Genomic DNA, 18,760 nt, shown 5'->3' with positions numbered 1-18,760 from the left:
GTGAGTCATTTAGGATTGCTGTTTCTTTGCTGATTTTTTGTCTAGAGTATTTATCCAGTGGTGTATGTCAGTGGTGTATTAAAGTCCCCTACTATGAGTGTATTGTTGTCGATCTCTCCCTTCATATCTTCCAGGAATTTATTTTTTTTAATATATTTTTATTGATTTCAGAGAGGAAGGAAGAGTGAGATAGAAATATCCATGATGAGAGAGAATCATGAATTGGCTGCCTCCTGTAAGTCCCCACTGGGGATCAAGCCCACAACCTGGGCCTGTACCCTTTACTCGAATCAAACCTGGGACCTTTCAGTTCGCAGGCCAATGCTCTATCCACTGAGCCAAACCGCCTAGGGCTCCAGTTTTTTTTTTTTTAATGTATTTGGGTGCTCCTGCATTGGGTGCATATATGTTTATCAGGGTTATATCCTCTTGTTTTATCAATCCCTTTAGTATCATGAAGTGGCCTTCCTTATCTCTTGTTATGGCCTTCACTTTGAGGTCTATTCTGTCAGATACAAGTATTGCTACCCCAGCTTTTTTTTCATTTCCATTTGCCTGAAAGATATTTTTCCAACCCTTCACTTTCAATCTGAGTCCCTTGTTCTGAGGTGGGTCTCTTGTAGACAGCATATATATGGGTCATGTTTTCTTATTCATTCAGCCACTTGATGTCTTTTGATTGGAGCATTTAGTCTGTTTACGTTTAAAGTTATTAGTGAAAGGTACTTGTTTATAGTCATTTTTATTTTTGTTTTGTGTTCCTTCTTACCTTTTTATTTCGTCTTTTTACAGCATTTCTTGCATTGCTGGCTTGGTAGTGATAAACTCCCTTATCTTTTTTTGTCTGCGAAGCTCCTGATTTCCCCTTCAATTTTGATTGATAGTCTTGCTAGATAGAGTATTCTTGGATTCAGTCCTTTGCTTTGCAACACTTTGTATACCTCCTTCCATTCCCTTCTAGCTTGATGTGTTTCTGTTGAGAAATCACTTGATAATCTGATGCAGGATCCTTTGTAGATAACTCTCTGTCTCTCTCTTGCAGCCATTAACATTATCTCTTTGTCTTTAAGATTTGCCATTGTAATTATGATGTGTCTTGGTGTGAGTCTTTTGGGATTCATCTTGCTTGGGACTCTCTGTACTTGTGTAACTTTTTTATTCCCCATATCCGGGAAGTTTTCTGTCATTATTTCTTCAAATAGATTTTCTAATCCTTGCTGCTCTTCTTGTCCTTCTGGCAGCCCTATTATATGTATGTTACTTCGTTTTGTGTTGTCCCAAAGCTCCCTTAGGCTCTCCTCCTGCTTTTTCATTTTTTTCTCCAGTTGCTTTTCAGATTGAGCTTATTTCTCTACCTTATCTTCTAACTCACTAATTCGGTCCTCTGCTTCTTCTAGTAACTGTTGAAATCTTCCATGGTGTTTTTTATTGTAGCTATATCACTTTTGATTTCTTCCTGATTCTTGCATAGGTTGTTGATTTTCTCATCCATTGGTGTAAGAATTGTATGACCATTACTCTGAATTCATTTTCAGTCATGTTGCATGCTTCAATTTTACTAATTTCCTTTCTTGGTGACTCCTCATTTTCTTTCTTCTGGGGATTGTGTCGTCTCCCCATTCAGACTATCACCAGAGGGTTCAAATGTTGAGTTGCATGGGACTGGGCCGTGTGCAGTGGCAGCTTTGCACCACCCGAGTGTCACTGAAGAGCTCTGACACCAAGACGTGTGGCATCCATGGGTTGGTGCGAACCGGGCTTGCCCAGGGTCAGCGTTACGAGCACTCAGTGTGGCCTCGTGCATGCACCTAGAATCAGGGACCCTGCCTGCACCACGCTGAAACAGAGACCTCGCTGGCATGTGCAGAAAATCAGAGTCCCCTAGCACAAGCCAGGAGTCAGAGTTCCCCTGTGCCTGCACCAAGAATCGAGTATCAGAGTCTCTGTTGCTTCGTGCGGCCTTGCGCTGAGAATCAGGGTCCCTGTGTGTGCATGCACCAAGAATTGGAGTCACTGGCTCTTAGTGTGTATGCACTGTGAGTCAGGGATCCCAGGCCTACGTGATAAGAAACAGAGTCAAGTCACTGGTGCTCAGTGCTGCCTCCCGCCCAGAGAATCGGGATCCAGGTCAGCTTGGGGGACTGGGTTGCACAGTAGCAGTGTGTCGGCAGGAGGTCCACTCCTGCACTGCGGAAAACAGACTTCCATGTGCTGCTTGCCCAGAATCGAAGTCAGGTGGCACTTCTGTCCTGTGTGGGCTTCGGGTTTGGTCACCCGATTGCATTGGGGGGAACAGATTCCCAGTGTCCGCACGCTCCCAGGCTCAAATTCCTGTAGCAGGGCTATGGCCTGTGCAAGGGGCAGGTCTACCAGTTACTATGGCGCTGCCAGTGAGCCTGTAGGGAGGGGGATAGGCTCTGTGACTCACAGAAATCTGCGACCGGGATGTCTGGATTTTTGGTGTCTGTGTGTCTGCAGCTGTGGTCTCAGGTCTCTGTCCCCAGTGGCTGCAGGGTCCTGGTTTGTGTCTGAGACCAGACTGGATGGTGCTGAGGCCAGGATCCAAGTCTCAACCAGCTCTGTTTCTCAAGATGGCGTGATCTCTGTGCCTGCGCTGGCCGCCCCGGAGTGTCCGCGCTGGGAGCGGGGCTCCGCCGTCTAAGACTGCCCAGTTTGGCAGCCCCTTGGAAGACCTGCAGAATCTAACTGTCCCTAGCTCATACACACACACACACACCACACAGGTCCACACACTCCTCTATCGCTCCCTTGCGCTCTCACACTCTCTCCCTCCCTACCTTCCTGCCAGTCACCATCTTCCTTCCCCTTCCTAAAATTTTTTTTATGTCTTCTATTTTTTTGCTGAGACTTTCTGTCTTTCCACTTGTTTCAAAAGAATTTGTTCTTCTTGGAGCTGCTTTAAAACCCTTTTCAGATATCTTCTGTGTCATCTTGGCATTGGTATCTATTGATTATCTTTTCCTATCTGAGTTGAGATTTTTCTCTTCTTTTATATACCTTGTAATTTTGGATTGTATCCTGGACCTTTTGAATATCATGGTTTAATACTCTGGATCTTGTGTAAATCCTATGATGAATGTTTGTATTTTTCTTGTAGCAGGCAATTAATGCAGTTGGGCTCAGACTAAAAGTTCTGACCAGCCTTCTGTGGACTTTGGTTTCAGTGTTCTGTTCTCACACTTGGAAGTACTGTTTGGATATGCCCTGTGTATGTGCCACCCAGTGGTCAAGTGGTCTGCCCCCTAGTTCTGATCTTAACATCTTTGCTATGCTGTTTAGGATTACATTTTCACATGTGCAGCTTTGAGGTGAGCCTAGGAATTTATACACAACTTTCTGGAATAGCTAGCTTTCTCAAGCTCCTTTCTCTCTGAGATCTTCCTAGAAAGCTTCCATTACACTATTCTGCCAGGCATTTCCCATATCTGGGGGTAGGCATCAGGAGCATAGAGAGAGAAAAAAGCCATGGGGGCTCACATTACCCTTTTGGACCCACAGCTCCTTTGATTGGAGAGAAAGCTTTATCCCCTCAGTACTTTAGGTGTTTGTGGTTACTGAGGCAGCCACCGGGTTAGCCTGGGTACAAAAGTGTAGAGGCAAGGGGTGGGGGAAAGAAAAGAAATATGGGGGCTTTCCCCCATTCCCTCTGATTGTTAGCCAAAAGAAAAGTGCTTCTCTTAGGGTATTTACTGCATCCTGGTTCCCACTTCTGGTTTTCAGGCTGCCTTGAGTCCAGGTCAGGGAATACTAGAAGAAAAATAGGAAACTTACCACCAGTCCAGTGGTACTTGAATTCCTATCTTCTAACCCTCTCCACCTGCCCCAATATACTTTCTTGAGTTCCCATATAGCTTCTCCATACATTCTGCCCAGCTTTTATATCTGCGTTCAATGAGAGGGACAAAGTGGAGTATGTTTGCTCCAACATAGTCTGAACCAGAACTTGGTATGTTATCTGTTAATTTTTGTTTTTTAAGTGTCTGCCTCTTTTTTTATTGCAATAACACGGCTTTATTGTAGAAATCTTAGAAAATAAAGATAACATCTTCTGTAAACTCATAAACTGAAGAAAACTGTTATTTTGGTGTATCATCCTTTCTTATTTCGTATACTAGTAAATATTTTTTCCACTTTAAAAATAAATTAGATAATCAATAAAAATATTAGTGATTTTAACAAGTAATCTTAAGACCCAGATACTACTGACTTGATCTTATGTTGTTTATACTAAATCTTGTATTTTCCATAGGTAGTAAGTCTTTGTCCTCAAATTGGCTGGGTTGAAATTGATCCTGATGTTCTCTGGCTTCAGTTTGTTGCTGTAATAAAGGAATCTGTCAAAGGTAATTGGATTTATGAAAATAAAAATAGTAAAGTATATTTTGTTTGTAATAAGAATTTTCCTCGAGAGTCTGTAGAATTTTGTGGGCTTCCTAGGTTATACACATATAGCATTTTATTGGGGTCACAATGTCAATCTGTTTTGACCAAAAATGTCAAGGCAAACAAAAGTGTTACTTCTGGGGTTGGAAACATACATTTGGTTAGAAACCAACTATATTCCGAACATGAAAGAAAGGGAAAGAGTTTGTGAAGACAGAACAAGGTGGCTTCCAAAGAGTTACATGAGCTGCTTTGAAAGAACTGTGACTGGTGCTGGCAAGCAGACTTACACTATGCTGTACATGACTAATTGCATATGTCTATTGCTAGGTGAAAAGTTTATTTTTTAACAGCGAGTTCAGTGATGTAGAGCCAGGATGTAGCCATTTGGGTTAGCCCAGTTCAAAAGTTCAATTTCACGTGGTGAGTGTGAGCTAGCTTAGCTTCCTGGAAGCCTTCTGGCTCCATTTTAGATTGCTCTCTTGACAATTTCAACTCCATTTTTTTTCTGTTTTTCTTTCACAGCAGTTTCCCAGTATTTTTTAGGAGACATTGCAGTTCATAGTAAACTGCTTTCTCAAGGAATGGAAACAGCAACTCTGCCCTCTGGTTTGAGTTTTCTCAGCCATAGTTTAAAGGCTCACATTCTGTCTTTATTCCAGGTTGCAGCTGGTGCCTATTTGTTTTCCTATTGTGTACAAAATGCCAGAGGGTTATAAACAAAATTATAACACACAGTTCCTGCTGTCAGGAGTTACACTGAGTAACCTTTATTATAAAATACTAGAGGCCCGGTGCATGAAATTTGTACATGAGAGTGGGGGGTCCCCTCAGCCCAGCCTGCACCCTCTCCAATCTGGGACATCCCTCTCACAATCCGGGACCGCTGCCTGATCACCTCTAACCGCCTCTGCCTGCCAGCCTGGTAGCCCCTAACTGCCACCCCCTTGCCAGCCTGATCACCCATAACTGCCTCTGCCCACTGGCCTGATTGCCCCTTACTGCCCCCCCCCTGCCGGCCTGGCCGCCCCCAACTGCCCCTCCCCCCTGCCTGGTTGCCCTCCCTTCCAGCCTATTAGCCCCCAACTGTCCCCCCTACCGACCTGGTCGCCCCTAACTGCCCCCCCTACCAGCCTGGTTGCCTCTTACTGCCCCCCCCCTGCCAGCTTGGTTGTCCCCAGCTGTCCCCCTCTGCCAGCCTGGCTGTCCCACGCAGCCTGCTGTTCAGTCGTTTGGTCGTCCCTCACTAATCCCCCTGCCGGCCTGGTTGCCCCATGCAGCCTGCTGTTCGGTCATCTGTCAGTTGTTTCGGTTGTGATTGCCCCTGGCTTTTTATATATTAGGATGTGTTTTTTTTTTAAAATTATATTTTATTGATTTTTACAGAGAGGAAGGGAGAGGGATAGAGAGTTAGAAACATCGATGGGAGAGAAACATCGACCAGCTGCCTCCTGCACACCCCCTACTGGGGATGTGCCCACAACCAAGGTACATGTACTTGACTGGAATCGAACCTGGGACCTTTCAGTCCGCAGGCCGATGCTCTATCCACTGAGCCAAACCAGTTAGGGCTGTATTAGGATGTTTTTGATTTTTCTGTGTGGCCTCTCCATTCAAAGTGCTTTCCTGGCTGCTGCCATGGTCTGAAATCTTAGCTCTTTAAGAATGTTTTCAGTGCCACTCTTTTAAAGAACATATGAAACATGTCTTGTAAATGTAAATCCTGAAAGGTCTTTTACTTTATTTTTCTGGCTGAATTACTTTTCACCTATTTGGTTTGAAATATTTCAAAACCTATAAAATTTTGCACGAATAGTACACTGAATACTTATAGAGATTCAGACATGTTTTGCAGTGTTTACTGTATCATCCTCTACAAACTTTTTGGCTGATTCATTCGAGGGTTGGTTGTGATATAATAACAATATCCCTAAATATTTCAGCATTATTTCCAAAGAAAAGTACTATTCTCCTATATCACCACAGCCAGGAAATTTAACATTAATATGGTGACAACTGATGGACATTCACACCAATTTAACAGAAATTCCCATTTTGGGGTACTGTGAGGAAGGAAACTTTATTTAGTGCAAAACAGCTCAATTGTGATACAGCAGGGCTGTGAAAACAGTACAGGAGTGAGGCATCCGTGGGCCAGGTGGCCCTGGTACCAGGCTCCTTTCTGGCTAGACAGCTCTGCTCTGAGCTAGTCTGCTTTCTTCTGCACTGTTCTGCTCTGCTCTAGTGAGACATCTTCAGTATGTCAGCTCAGCAATGGAAACATAGCTCTTAGTCCTTGGTGGAAAGGGAAGAAAGTGGGCTCCCAGAGCCAGAGGGGAGCTGACATATAGACAGATGTCTCTGCCCCTGGTCCCTGATTGGTCTGTCTTCATGCAAATAAGGACCCCAAATCCTCACAGTTTGATTGGTCCAAAAGGCACTGTCCTGATTGGTCAGAATGGAACTGCTCTGATTCGTCGATTGGTCAGTGAAGATGTTGATGGGGGATATAGCTGTGCAGCTCCAATTGGATGGGGAAAGCCTCAGTTTCATTGGTTAAAGTAGGATTCCAGGAACTCCTTGATAAGGAGCCTGGTAGCTGGCAGGAACACAGTGCAGGCAGGCAGCTTAGTGCAAGCTTCTCCCTAAAGTGCAGTTTGCATGAGAGGGCCCTGTGTAGAAATGGCTTCTAGGTTCTGTTTTTTAAAATTTGAGTCCAGTTAGCCATCAGGAGCCCTTCTTATTGGGTGTCTTCCTTCTCAGAGTCCACAACAGTATTATTTTCTAATGCTTATTAGATTCCAGTATTCCCATATTACCTCAGTCATTAACAACTTTTGTTTTCAATCCAGAATCTAACCTAAGATGAGGCATTGCATTTAGCAGTCAATCTATTTAGTCTCATTTAATCTAGAGCATGTTCTTTGTGACATTGACAAGTTTCCAAAATTACAGACCAGCTTAGTAGATTGTCCTGCATTTTGGGGTTGTCTGATTACTTCCTCATGGTTCAGGTTAAGAATTTTTGGGAGGCGTAGGGGATGTTTTGTCTTTCTCTGCTCAAATTGAAGTTGTCTTTAATTTGCTCAATGGGATAAATGCTTTTTTAAAAGAACTTCACAAAAAACTTGCTATATTTTAAGAAATTTGGACCAAAAAACCCCACTATGTTTTTGTTCATGTGGAAAATAAGATTTGAGTTTCACTGGGGATTTTCCTTTATTGCCATCTACCAACTTCTATTATGATTGATCATTGCTTAAATTGAGATCCAATATTTTAGTATTATCAAGAAGAAAATATAATCTGACTTTTAATAGTGTTTGTTTTTTTCAAACATTTAAAGATGAAGGTCATTTTGCTATTATTGGAATATGGCCATTTTCCCTTAAGGGAATCATCTTAGTAATGCTCTCTTTATTAATGCCAAATGTGTTATTAGAATGCCAGGTAGGGCCCTGGCCAGGTGGCTCAGTTGGTTGGAGTGTTGTCCCGTACACTGAAAGGTTCAGGGTTCAATTCCTGGTCAGGGCACATACCTTGGTTGCAGGTTCAATCCCTAGTCGGGGTGCATATGCGAGGCAGCCAATCAATGTTTCTCTCGCAGATTGATGTTTCTCTCTCTCCCTTCCTCTCTCTCTAAAAAAAAATTTTTTTAAATTTAAATGCCAGGTAGGTACTGGAAATATCAGAGGAACACTTTGTAAAGTATATGATTGCCTAACTACTATGCTGTACACCTGTAACCAGTACAAAATAATATTGAAACAATAAAAAAAGAAAAACAATGCTAAACCTATATGTTTTTCTTAAAGATTATACTCAATAATTTCTTTTCCATACTACAATTTATAAAGAAAAATTTCATTGACTTTTAAACATGTGATTTATCCATCTTTATTTTCAGCTGCAGGAATAGAGATGAATCAAATTGTTGGACTTGGCATTTCAACACAGAGAGCAACTTTTATTACGTGGAACAAGTAAGTGTGATAAGCCTTCTGTTGCTGGGTTCATATCACAGTGAATACCTGTTTTGGGAGTTTCAAGTTTGTGAATTAAGAACAGTTTTGTTTTGTTAAGAGGGATGAAAGTAAGCCTACTCTCTGCCTTATTAAAATATATTCCTGCATGTCACCTGGGCTTGACTTATATAAAAGAATAACAATAAAAAGACTGTTGCTGTTATTAAAATTATCCATTTACTTTCTTTGGTGTGAGTTAGTTTTTCAAATAAGCCTTGATTGAAGACCTTAAAAATGAGTTTATACCCAAAAAGATTCAGGGGAACCTGACAGACTTCAGAAACACATGACTATGACTATGGTTTATATTTTCATTGTACTTCAAATTTCATATTTAAGTACATACAGCATAAGAAGTATATATAGATTAAACATGGTTATAATATCCTAATAGCTACCATATAGTGAATACCTGTGATAGTATTCAGGTTCCATTATCCTTGCAAAGAAACCTGTTATTTTGGTAATTTTATAGAGAAAGAAATTGAGGCTTAGAGAAATAAGTAACTTGTTCAAGCTCACTTAGTAAGTAGAAACAAGATTCCAAATTATCTTTTTACCCCAAAACACATGCTCTTTCCACTACTCCTATTTGCCTTCAACATGTGTTTCTTACTTTGAAAATAATAACAGAAACACTGTAAATGCTTCTTTGTTACAAAGCACTAGGCTGCAAAGGGCATCTTGAGCTTGGGGCAGTGAGGGAGATTGCTGGTGGGTATGGGGCATGGGGGAGGTCTAAGAAATATAATGAGGGTGAATTCATAAGGACTTGGCCTTGCAGTCACTATTAGGCAAGAGGAAGAAGTTCAAATTTAACAGGATTTCTGGCTTGATGTTTGGAAGGATATGATAGAGCTTGTAGAGAATATAAGACAAAGAATGAGTTGGTGATGAAGGTGGGTAGAAGGGAACATGATACAGTGTTTGGCTTGGGAACATGTGCATGTAGAGATATCCCAGAGGTGGTTAGAACATTGCCCTGGTTTAGACTGATGCATGTCTCATCTCCTCCAGATAGGTGCTCGTTCTTTCACAGCATAATGCTTCTCAGGTTGACCCTATATCTGTAGTCCCCCTGAAATTTTCCCCCCGCCCCCCAACTCCCCACCCAGTGACTTGGGCACATCAAGTCTTAAATAGGTAATATATTTTTCAGATGAGTAATAATGAAGTAAAGTCGTCAGTGTACTGTGTAGATCAGAATTTCTACTAGTAAATAGTGGCAATATTGACATTTTAGGCCTGATCATTCCTTGTTGTAGGACTGTCCTGTGCATTGAAGGATGTTTAGCAGCATCCCTGCCTCTATTTACTAGATACCAATAGCCTCCTCCTGCAGTTTCTACAACCAAAAATGTCTCCAGATACTGCCAAATGTCCCCTGGGTGGGGGGCAGAATCATTCCTACTTGAGAACTGTTGACGTAGGTGAAGTCTAGAGAAGTAGGTGAGTTCTCTGGTGGGATTATACATAATGGATAGAAGAGAAGAAGACTGGATTTGGACAATGAGTCACTTTGGGAAGTGGATGATATGGAAATAGAGGCAGGATAGTGTTCATAGGGAAAAAAAACTGTTTGGAAGTATAATGAGTGGTTGGATTTGGAAATTAGGTCATTAGCCACAGAGATTGCTTTCATCAGAACATGATTATCGGGTCATTCATGACATGAAGCTTAAAGTATTAGGAAGCCAAGTTTTCCTGTGGCAGTAGGATCATCTCAGTTTTGGGAGAAATTGAAGAGCCAGATTCCAAGATAGTTCACTTTTCTTACTGGTGTGGCTGCTGGAGAAGGGTAAGATTTCTTCCTAAAACAATTAATTGGGAGTTTCTTCTTGGCTGTCCTTCTTTGAGATGTTTGTAGTCTTTCAAGAGTTTTGGAAACTTTGCTTGTACGAACTGAAATACTGAATATTAAAAAAAACAAAAACAAACAAAAATGGGCACAGAAGGCCTTGTGCTTCTTTTATCTTGAAACTAGAGGCCTGATGCATGAAATTCGTGCAAAGGGCTCAGCCCTTGCAACCGTGGCAGCTTGCCTTGGCCCTCGCAGCTGTGGCTTCATCTGGAAGGTCGTCTGGAAGGACGTCTGGCTGTCTGGTCTAATTAGCATATTAAGTTTTTATTATTATAGATAATGGAACCTTTTCTGCTCCCTGGGCCCCGGGGAGCCATTGTGCCTGTAATGCTGGCAGGTTCTACAGGCTCCCTGACATGACACTTCTCATTTTTTGAGAGAAAAAGAGGCAGACTGAATCTAATATATTGTTCATCCCAGTCCCAGCCAGCACCTTTTCTTCCCAACTCACTGTCTTCTCCTGTGTCCACAGTATGTTCTGTGTCTGTGGCCACAGAAACAGTATTTTCCTTATAGATGCTGTCAAGAAGTCTAAACTTTGAACTTTCTTTTTGTTTTTCTCTTTGTGCCCTTTCCATCCTACCACCTTGTGATGCCAGGAAACTTGTTATTTATTCACTTTTCTTCAGTTCTTGAGTTTTTTGTTTTTGTGTGTGTTTTTTTCAAATTCTTTAGGTTAAATTTTTTTCAATACATTTAAGCATGTCCTCTTTCCACTACCCCCACTTACCTGTATTCTAAAATTACTCTAAATAATATCTCCTCCATTTTGGTTGCTTTAAATTTCTTTTGTTCTAAAAAAAATTCTTAAGCTGTTTTGTTTCTTCAGTCCTCTGCCTCTCAGGGAGGCTTCTGCCAGCTAACCTCAGATCAGGGTGTATACCAATTAGTAACATAAGCTGAGAGTCCCAGGAGCCAGGGTTCACTCAGCACCGGGCACTGAGAGGGAGGATGGCACTGTGCTGGTTGCTGAACTGAATGTAAAGATGAATAAGAATGCCAGCCCTCAAGGCAGTTATAGTTTCATAATACAAGTCCATAAATTTTGTAGTACTTATGTTAATGGCTCTTACTAATTACTTATGACACACAATACATTAAGAGCCACAGAATGCTATAATGTGTTAAGAGGTTTAGGGCAATTCATTTATAATATTGCCATTCATGTTTCTCCTTAATTTCTCCATTTACTATTGGCAGAGATAAACCTAAATTACTACTCAATGAATATCAGAATATATGCTACTACTTGAGCTTAGGATTCCACATAGTCTTCTACTGTGTTATGAATTAATATGCTACTTTCATCTTGTATCTTCTCCCTGCTGCACTAGCTGTAAACATATGATGCTTCATGCTGCCTTGGAAACTTGGAACATATAATGCATTTTGTTGGGAGTGTTCACCCTCCTTGTTTTTTCTGACTCATCCTTCAGAGCACAGTACCATTTTCACTTCTCAAAGAAGCTTTTCCTGACCCCTGAGTAGGCAGAATCTATCTTCCTGTTAAATATACACATGGCACCCGTGTTTCTCCTTTAAAGGACTTATTCCTGTTTTAAGTAGGCCATTGTATAATTATTTGTTTGACTTCCCTGGTAGAAAATATATTCACAGGGGCAAAGATGAGATGTCTCTCTGTTCACAGCTGTGTCCCAGTTCCTGGCACATATTGCTATATAAATTTTTGCTGAATCAGTGATTAATAATAAGATTCAAGTGTATAAATAGCTGCTATTGTAGAATGGATCCAAAGAATCATATATCAATAGATTTAATATCTGTCAAACACAATCTGATAGTTATTATTGGTAGAGAACATTTTTTCATTTATCAAATACTTCTTTGGTATCTGGATCAGGTGGTGAGAATCTGAAAGTGAAAAGACTGTGCCCTCAGGAGGCTCACAGTCTAGTGGTAGATACAGATGTGTACATTACATAGATAGTTGGGGTACAGCCTGATAGATGTCTGCCCTGTAGACTGCATTATACCTGGCAATGAAAGAGCTGGAGGGGGAGATTGAATAGTGGAGAAGAGGGAGTTAGGGAAGGTTTCCCAGAGGCACTTAAGCCAAGTGTTTTTTGTTTTTGTTTCTTTGTTAAGCCTCACCTGAGGATATTTTTTTCCATTGATTTTTTCTTTATTTTTTTTAGAGAGAGAGTAGAAAGGAGGGAGGGAGGAAGAGAGAGAGAGACATCGATGTGAGAGAGACACATAGATTGGTTGCCTCCTGCACATGCCAGAGATGAAACCTGTCCTTGACTGTAAATAGAGCCTGTGACCCTTCAGTCCATGGGCTGATGCTCTAACCACGGAGCACCGGCCATGGCTGGAACCAAGTCTTGAAGGAAAAATAGGAGTGTCCTAAGTGGGAAGGGCAAATTACTGGCAAGGGCATGAGGAATAAGAGACTGTTATGTCTGAAGCATCAAAAGTACTTTGGAAATTAGGGTTGAAATAGGGATGGTGCCACGCCCCAGCATTGGCCTCCTTTCCTACTCTGACTCTACCTCTGACCACCCTCCTCTTGTCCTAGGCTCCAGCCACATGGGCTTGCTCTCTGTTTCTGGACCACTCCACCCTGGCTGTTACATTTGGGAGGAGTGGCTTTGCACCTGTTGTTCCCTCTGCCTGGATCTCTCTTACCTGAGACTTATGTCTTTCTCATCATTCAGACCCTACCTCCAAGATCACTTCTTCTAAGAGACCTTCCATGACCATTTTACTTTCCCATCACTTCGTTATTTTATTGTTTTCATATCACGTACTATGTAAAATTTTTGTTTGCTTCTTTGCATATATATTTATTACATCTCTCTGACAAGTAAGAAGTTCCATGAGTATTGGGAATTTTGTCTGCCCTGTTCTCACTGGGTACTTCACACCTAGGACAGTACCTGGCACATAGTAGGCACTCAAATCTCTGAGTGATTGAGGTGAAACTGGAGGTTCCCAGGTTGTAGTAAGAAGTTTGCCTCTTATAAGCAGTGGGAAATTATAAAAAGACTAAAGGCCCGCTGCACAAAAATTTGTGCACTCGGGGGGCGGGGGGAGGGGGGTCCCCCAGCCCGGCCTGTGCCCTCTCGCAGTCTGGGACCCCTCGGGAGATAACGACCTGCTGGCTTAGGCCTGCTCCCGGGTGGCAGAGGGCAGGCCCAATCCCTAAGTGCAGCCCCTGGTCAGGCTCAGAGCAGGGCCGATTGGGGAGTTGGGGCGCCGCCCCGTCATGCACAGAGCAGGGCGGATCGGGAGGTTGCAATGCCACCCTCAGTCACGCTCAGGGTAGGGCCGATTGGGGGGTTGGGGCACCGCCCCCTGTCACACTCAAGGCAGGGTCGATGGGGAGGTTGCGGCGCCACCCCCTGTCACGCACAGAGCAGGGCCAATCAGGGGGTTGGGCGCTGCCCCCTGTCACGCACAGAGCAGGGCCAATCAGGGGGTTGGGCACTGCCCCCTGTCATGCACAGAGCAGGGCGGATCGGGAGGTTGCAATGCCACCCTCAGTCACGCTCAGGGTAGGGCCGATTGGGGGGTTGGGGCACCGCCCCCTGTCACACTCAAGGCAGGGTCGATGGGGAGGTTGCGGCGCCACCCCCTGTCACGCACAGAGCAGGGCCCATCAGGGGGGTTGGGGCGCCACCACTGTCACACTCGGGGCAGGGCCGATGGAGATGTTATGGCTCTACCCTGTCACACACAGAGCAAGGCCCGTGGAGGGGGGTTGGAGCGCCACCCTCTATCACCCACAGAGCAGGGCCAATCAGGGGGTTGGGCACTGCCCCCTGTCATGCACAGAGCAGGGCCGATCAGGGGGTTGGGGCGCCACCACTGTCACACTCAGGGCAGGGCCGATGGAGAGGTTATGGCTCTACCCTGTCACACACAGAGCAAGGCCCGTGGAGGGGGGTTGGGGCGCCACCCTCTATCACCCACAGAGCAGGGCCGATCAGGGGGTTGGGGCGCCACCACTGTCACACTCGGGGCAGGGCCGATGGAGAGGTTATGGCTCTACCATGTCACACACAGAGCAGGGCCGATCAGGGGGTTGGTGTGCTGCACCCTGTCAAACACAGAGCCGCAGGGCAATCAGGGGATTGGGGTTTTGGGCCAGCTTTAGCTCTGAGGCCTCGCTGCTGAAAACATGGATACAATGTTTCGGTCCGGCTGGGTTTCAGTCCGGCTGTTTTCTGGGGTTTTGTTTACCTTCTTATTTGCAACATAGTATATAGTTGCTTAGAGTTGCAACTGAGAGGCTGGCAAGTGAGGCGGGGAACGTTGGAGTCTGCAGCAAGCAAGCCTTATGCTCGCTTCAGTGCCTGGCTGCCGGCCGCCATCTTGGCTGACAGTTAATTTGCATATACTCACTGATTAGCCAATGAAAAGGGTAGCGGTCGTACGCCAATTACCATGTTTCTCTTTTATTAGTATAGATGCTAAGCAGGAGAGTAATATGACCAAATTGACATTTTAGAAAAAATATTCTTGAAGCATGGTGGACAGTGGATTTGGGGAGAATGAGACTACAACAGGGAAATCTCTTTGAAGGCTGTTGCTTATTCAGGTATCTGATGTCATATCTGAAAAGATACCACACCCCCAGTTATTCTGTTCCTTTAGCATAATCTTATATGAAATAATATGTTTATTTACTCATTTGTTTCTATCCCCATCAGAATATAAGCTCCAGGGATATTAAGAACCTTTCGCCCCAAGTTTTTGGCTGAAGCAGCCAAAGGGAACCATGAACTCAGGTGTGGCACGCTAGAGAAAGCAGTAGCAGGTTTAGGGCAGACATGCTGCATTTGAGATGATGTGGGGCAGTCTCATGAGACAGGAGGAGGGCAGCTATTTGTGAGGGAACAGAACTGAAGTGAGAGGCTGCCCTGCAGGTACGGATTGGTGAGTGCTTCTGTGATGACTGCATTCGTGATTTTTCAGGGAGAGCAGCTTGTTAAAAAGAGAAGGAGACCAGGGATGCAACCCTCAGCAAACACCAGCTTTTAACTGGCAGTCAAAGGAAGAAAAGTCTGCAAAGGAAACCAGTAAGGCACTTAGAGGTATGAGGAGACGCAGCACAGTGCTGTCACAGAAGCTTAGGGGAGGGATGGTGGAGCACTATTGCAGAAAGGCCACATCACACTGAAAGGGTCCTGTAAACCTGAGAGCTCTGGTGACCTTACTGGATTGTACTTGGTTGAGGTACGGAGGGGGGCGGGGGAGATGAGGAAACATTGAGGGGCTCAGCTAGGTGGGGACATCTGGGGTCAGGAGAGATGTTTTTGGTTCTGCTTCAAAGATGAGGTTAGGTATGTTTAGAGAAGAAAGTTGAAGGAATATTTGATTTAATGAAGTGATGGAAGAGACAGGAAGGCATGGAGAGAGAGCACAGGTGGAGACACCAGCCTTCAGCTTGAGAGGAAAGATTTCCCTCTGAACCAAGGAAAATGCATGATGGCTGCAGGTATAGCTGATGGAGGAGTGGGAAGTTGAGGAAGGTAATTTCAGTGTTCTGATTTCCTTGATATTTCTAGGGCTTGAGAAATGAAAATTTGGAGATGCCATTTGTGGGGAACGGAGAAGAAAGTAATGTAGGACAAGAAACGAACTTTTATCATTTTAAGTGATGTTGAGAGCATAGACAAGGTTGTATTCCATAAGTGTGAAATATGGTACCAATTTACAAGGATGTATGACTTTTCTCCAACCCCTCTCAATGGTTCTGGTACTAAAAGTGGAGAGAAAAGATCCCAGGTTAGGAGTTGAAAAGGTTGTTAACAAGGGGCATCATGCAAAATAGTGAAGTATGAAGTTGGAAAGAGAGATTGGAATAAACTATCTCAGAACTCTGGAACCTGATTGACTCTTTTAACAACTGGGGGAGTGCTGGATGAAAGTAGAGGCAGCTGTTCTTAGGTATGAGAGGGTGTGTCCTCCATTCCTCAGCCCTGTTGCGAGTGTGGGGAAAGCAGCCCACATCCCTGGAGCAAGTGGCTGGTGCCAGGGCAGACATGGGGACCTTGTCCTATAGAAATGTCCGCTGATATAGTTGGATGGATTGGCAGTGCCCTACAAGACTGGTTCTGATGCCTGCTCCAACTACGGCACTCTCAGCTCTCTCAGCTGCAGCGACTTCCTTAGGCAGCATCTGTTGGACGATTTAAAGGCCCATTACCTTTATGGGCACATTTGGAGCCAGACATTTAAGAAAATAGTTCTCAGGTCACTAGCTGATCACAGAGATAACAGAACAGAAGTTTCAGACACTTCATTGACCACACAACAAGGAATATACACTTCGCAAAAATAGTTTGGAAAGGTCACAAACTAAAAGCTCCAGCTCTCAACAGGGAAAAATCAGGACGGTTGGGGTGGGAAGGCAGGTTCTGGAGCACTGGCTGACTTAAAGAACTGGTCATGACTCAGGAACGTTGGACAGATTGACCTATTAAAAACTAAAATGATACATTAAGGTATTAAATTACACATAAATAGTATAATTTAAAATTATACTACTTAGAATCCATGACTTCTTATAACCACTTTCAGCACCCTTAATTACTGTCTTTCCTGTAAACAGCACCTCTCTGTATTTAGCCTCACAAGTTATTACAGCAAGGTGCATTTTTATGTTAAACACTAACAAAAGGAAAAATCAGTGTGTGTGAGATTATCACAATGTTTCACTCATGCATTGCTGTCATAGTCTAGCAATTGATTTTTGGTAAATTTGCCAAGACCAGGCCATGGGGAAAGAACAGACGATGCTGAGAAAACAGAATATCCACATGCAAAGAAATGAAATTGGACTCTTACTTTATACCATATGTAAAAATTATTTCAAATAATGGATCAAAGACTAACCGTAAAAGATAAAACTATTAAACTCTTAGAAGAAAACATAGAGGAAAGTCTTTATGACCATGGATTTAGCAATTATTTCTTTTTTAAAAGTTTTATTTATTAAGTTGATTGTGGTGACATTGGTCAACATGAACATATAGGTTTCATGTGTGGATTTCTATGTATAAGATCTGTATATTGCACCATGTGCTCACTACCCAAAGCCAAATCTTCTGTCTCCGCATATTACGACCCCCATCTTCCCCCACCCCCTTCCTTCTGGCAGCCACCACTCTGCTGTTTGTGTTCATAAGTTTCAGTTTTATATCCCACATGAGTGAAATCATATGGTTCTTAGCTTTTTTCTGTCTGACTTATTTCATTTCACATAATGTTGTCAAGGTCCATCCATGTTGTTGCAAATAGCGCCATTTCATCCTTTCTTATGGCTGAATAGTACATCTTCTTTATCCAGTCCTCTATCATGGGACACTTTGGTTGTTTCCATGTCTTGGCTACCGTGAATAATGCTGCAATGAACATAGGGGTGCATATATCTTTGTGAATACATGATTTTGAGTTTTTCAGGTATATACCCAGGAGTGGGGTTGCTGGGTCATATGGTAGCTCTTTTCTTAATATTTTGAGGAATTAGAGAACATTTTATGGGCTTGACCCCAAAGGCAAGGGAGGTAAAGGCAAAAATAAATGAATGGGACTATATTGAATTAAAAAGCTTCTGCACAGCAAAAGAAACTGACAACAAAAAAAAGAGACAGCCAACCATGGGAGATATTTGCAAATAGTAGCTCCAACAAAGGTTTAATATCCAAAATATATAAAGAACTCGTAAAACTCAACACCAAACAAACAACCCAATAAAAAAGTGGGCAGGAGAACCAAGATGGCGGTGTAGGGAGTGGACCTGTGCGTGCTGCTCTCTCAAAGCATCACTGAAACTACCAACTATGAGGCAAAAAACCACCACTCAGAACCATGGGGAAGTTGGCCCAGTGGGAGATCTACAACTGGAAGAAAAGAAAGAAGCGCAGTGAGACTGAGAGGGAGCTACGGAAGCGCCAAAAACAGAGGTACGCAGTCACACGCCAGGCGGGCTGCAAATGGATTCGCGGTATTTTTTCAATCGGAAGCGGTTAGGAACCCTCGAATCCTCTGGGCTTGCTCGGGGCGGGTCTCTGAGGCCCCAGATCCCACGGGGAGAGGTGGCCTCGGCCTTGCAGCAGTCGGAAAGCAAGGGAAGCTCTGACGCGCTGCTGCTCGCCAGCACTGAGGGACGTGAAGTCCTGGTGTCCTGGGGAGGCGAGGGGCGTGGAGACTCCGCCATCCTATTTCCTCCGTGCTGGCGACTCCCTGAGACTCCGCCCTACTCAATTTACATCCCCAACCGGGCTGTGCCTGAGGCACAAGAGGGAATGACTGTGCTTTACAAACTCTCAAATCCATTGAACTGGTTCGGGTGGGTCTCGGAGACCCCAGGCCCCACGGGGAGAGAGGGCATGGCCTTGCAGCCATCAGAAAGCGAGGGAGGCTCTGGCGCGTGGCTGCTCGCCGGCACTGGGGGACGCAAAGTCCCGGTGTCCTGGATAGGCGAGGGGCCGCTGAGACT

The 18,760-nt window shown here is 43.8% G+C and overlaps 1 protein-coding gene across 3 annotated transcripts in view; it reads left to right on the top strand.

The window, feature by feature from the left end:
* GK5 (glycerol kinase 5 (putative)) overlaps window positions 1–18,760 on the top strand; it is a 164,966-nt gene that overhangs the window by 32,911 nt on the left and 113,295 nt on the right. For all 3 annotated transcript variants that reach the window (XM_014542151.1, XM_014542152.1, XM_014542150.1), the window contains exons 2-3: window positions 4,271–4,364; window positions 8,312–8,387. In XM_014542151.1, coding sequence (XP_014397637.1) covers window positions 4,271–4,364; window positions 8,312–8,387 — 170 coding nt within the window. The remainder of the gene's footprint in view (window positions 1–4,270; window positions 4,365–8,311; window positions 8,388–18,760) is intronic.

Source organism: Myotis brandtii, unplaced genomic scaffold, assembly GCF_000412655.1.
Source record: "Myotis brandtii unplaced genomic scaffold, ASM41265v1 scaffold291, whole genome shotgun sequence".
Lineage (NCBI taxonomy): Eukaryota > Metazoa > Chordata > Mammalia > Chiroptera > Vespertilionidae > Myotis > Myotis brandtii.
This window is presented reverse-complemented; position numbering and strand designations above follow the sequence as displayed.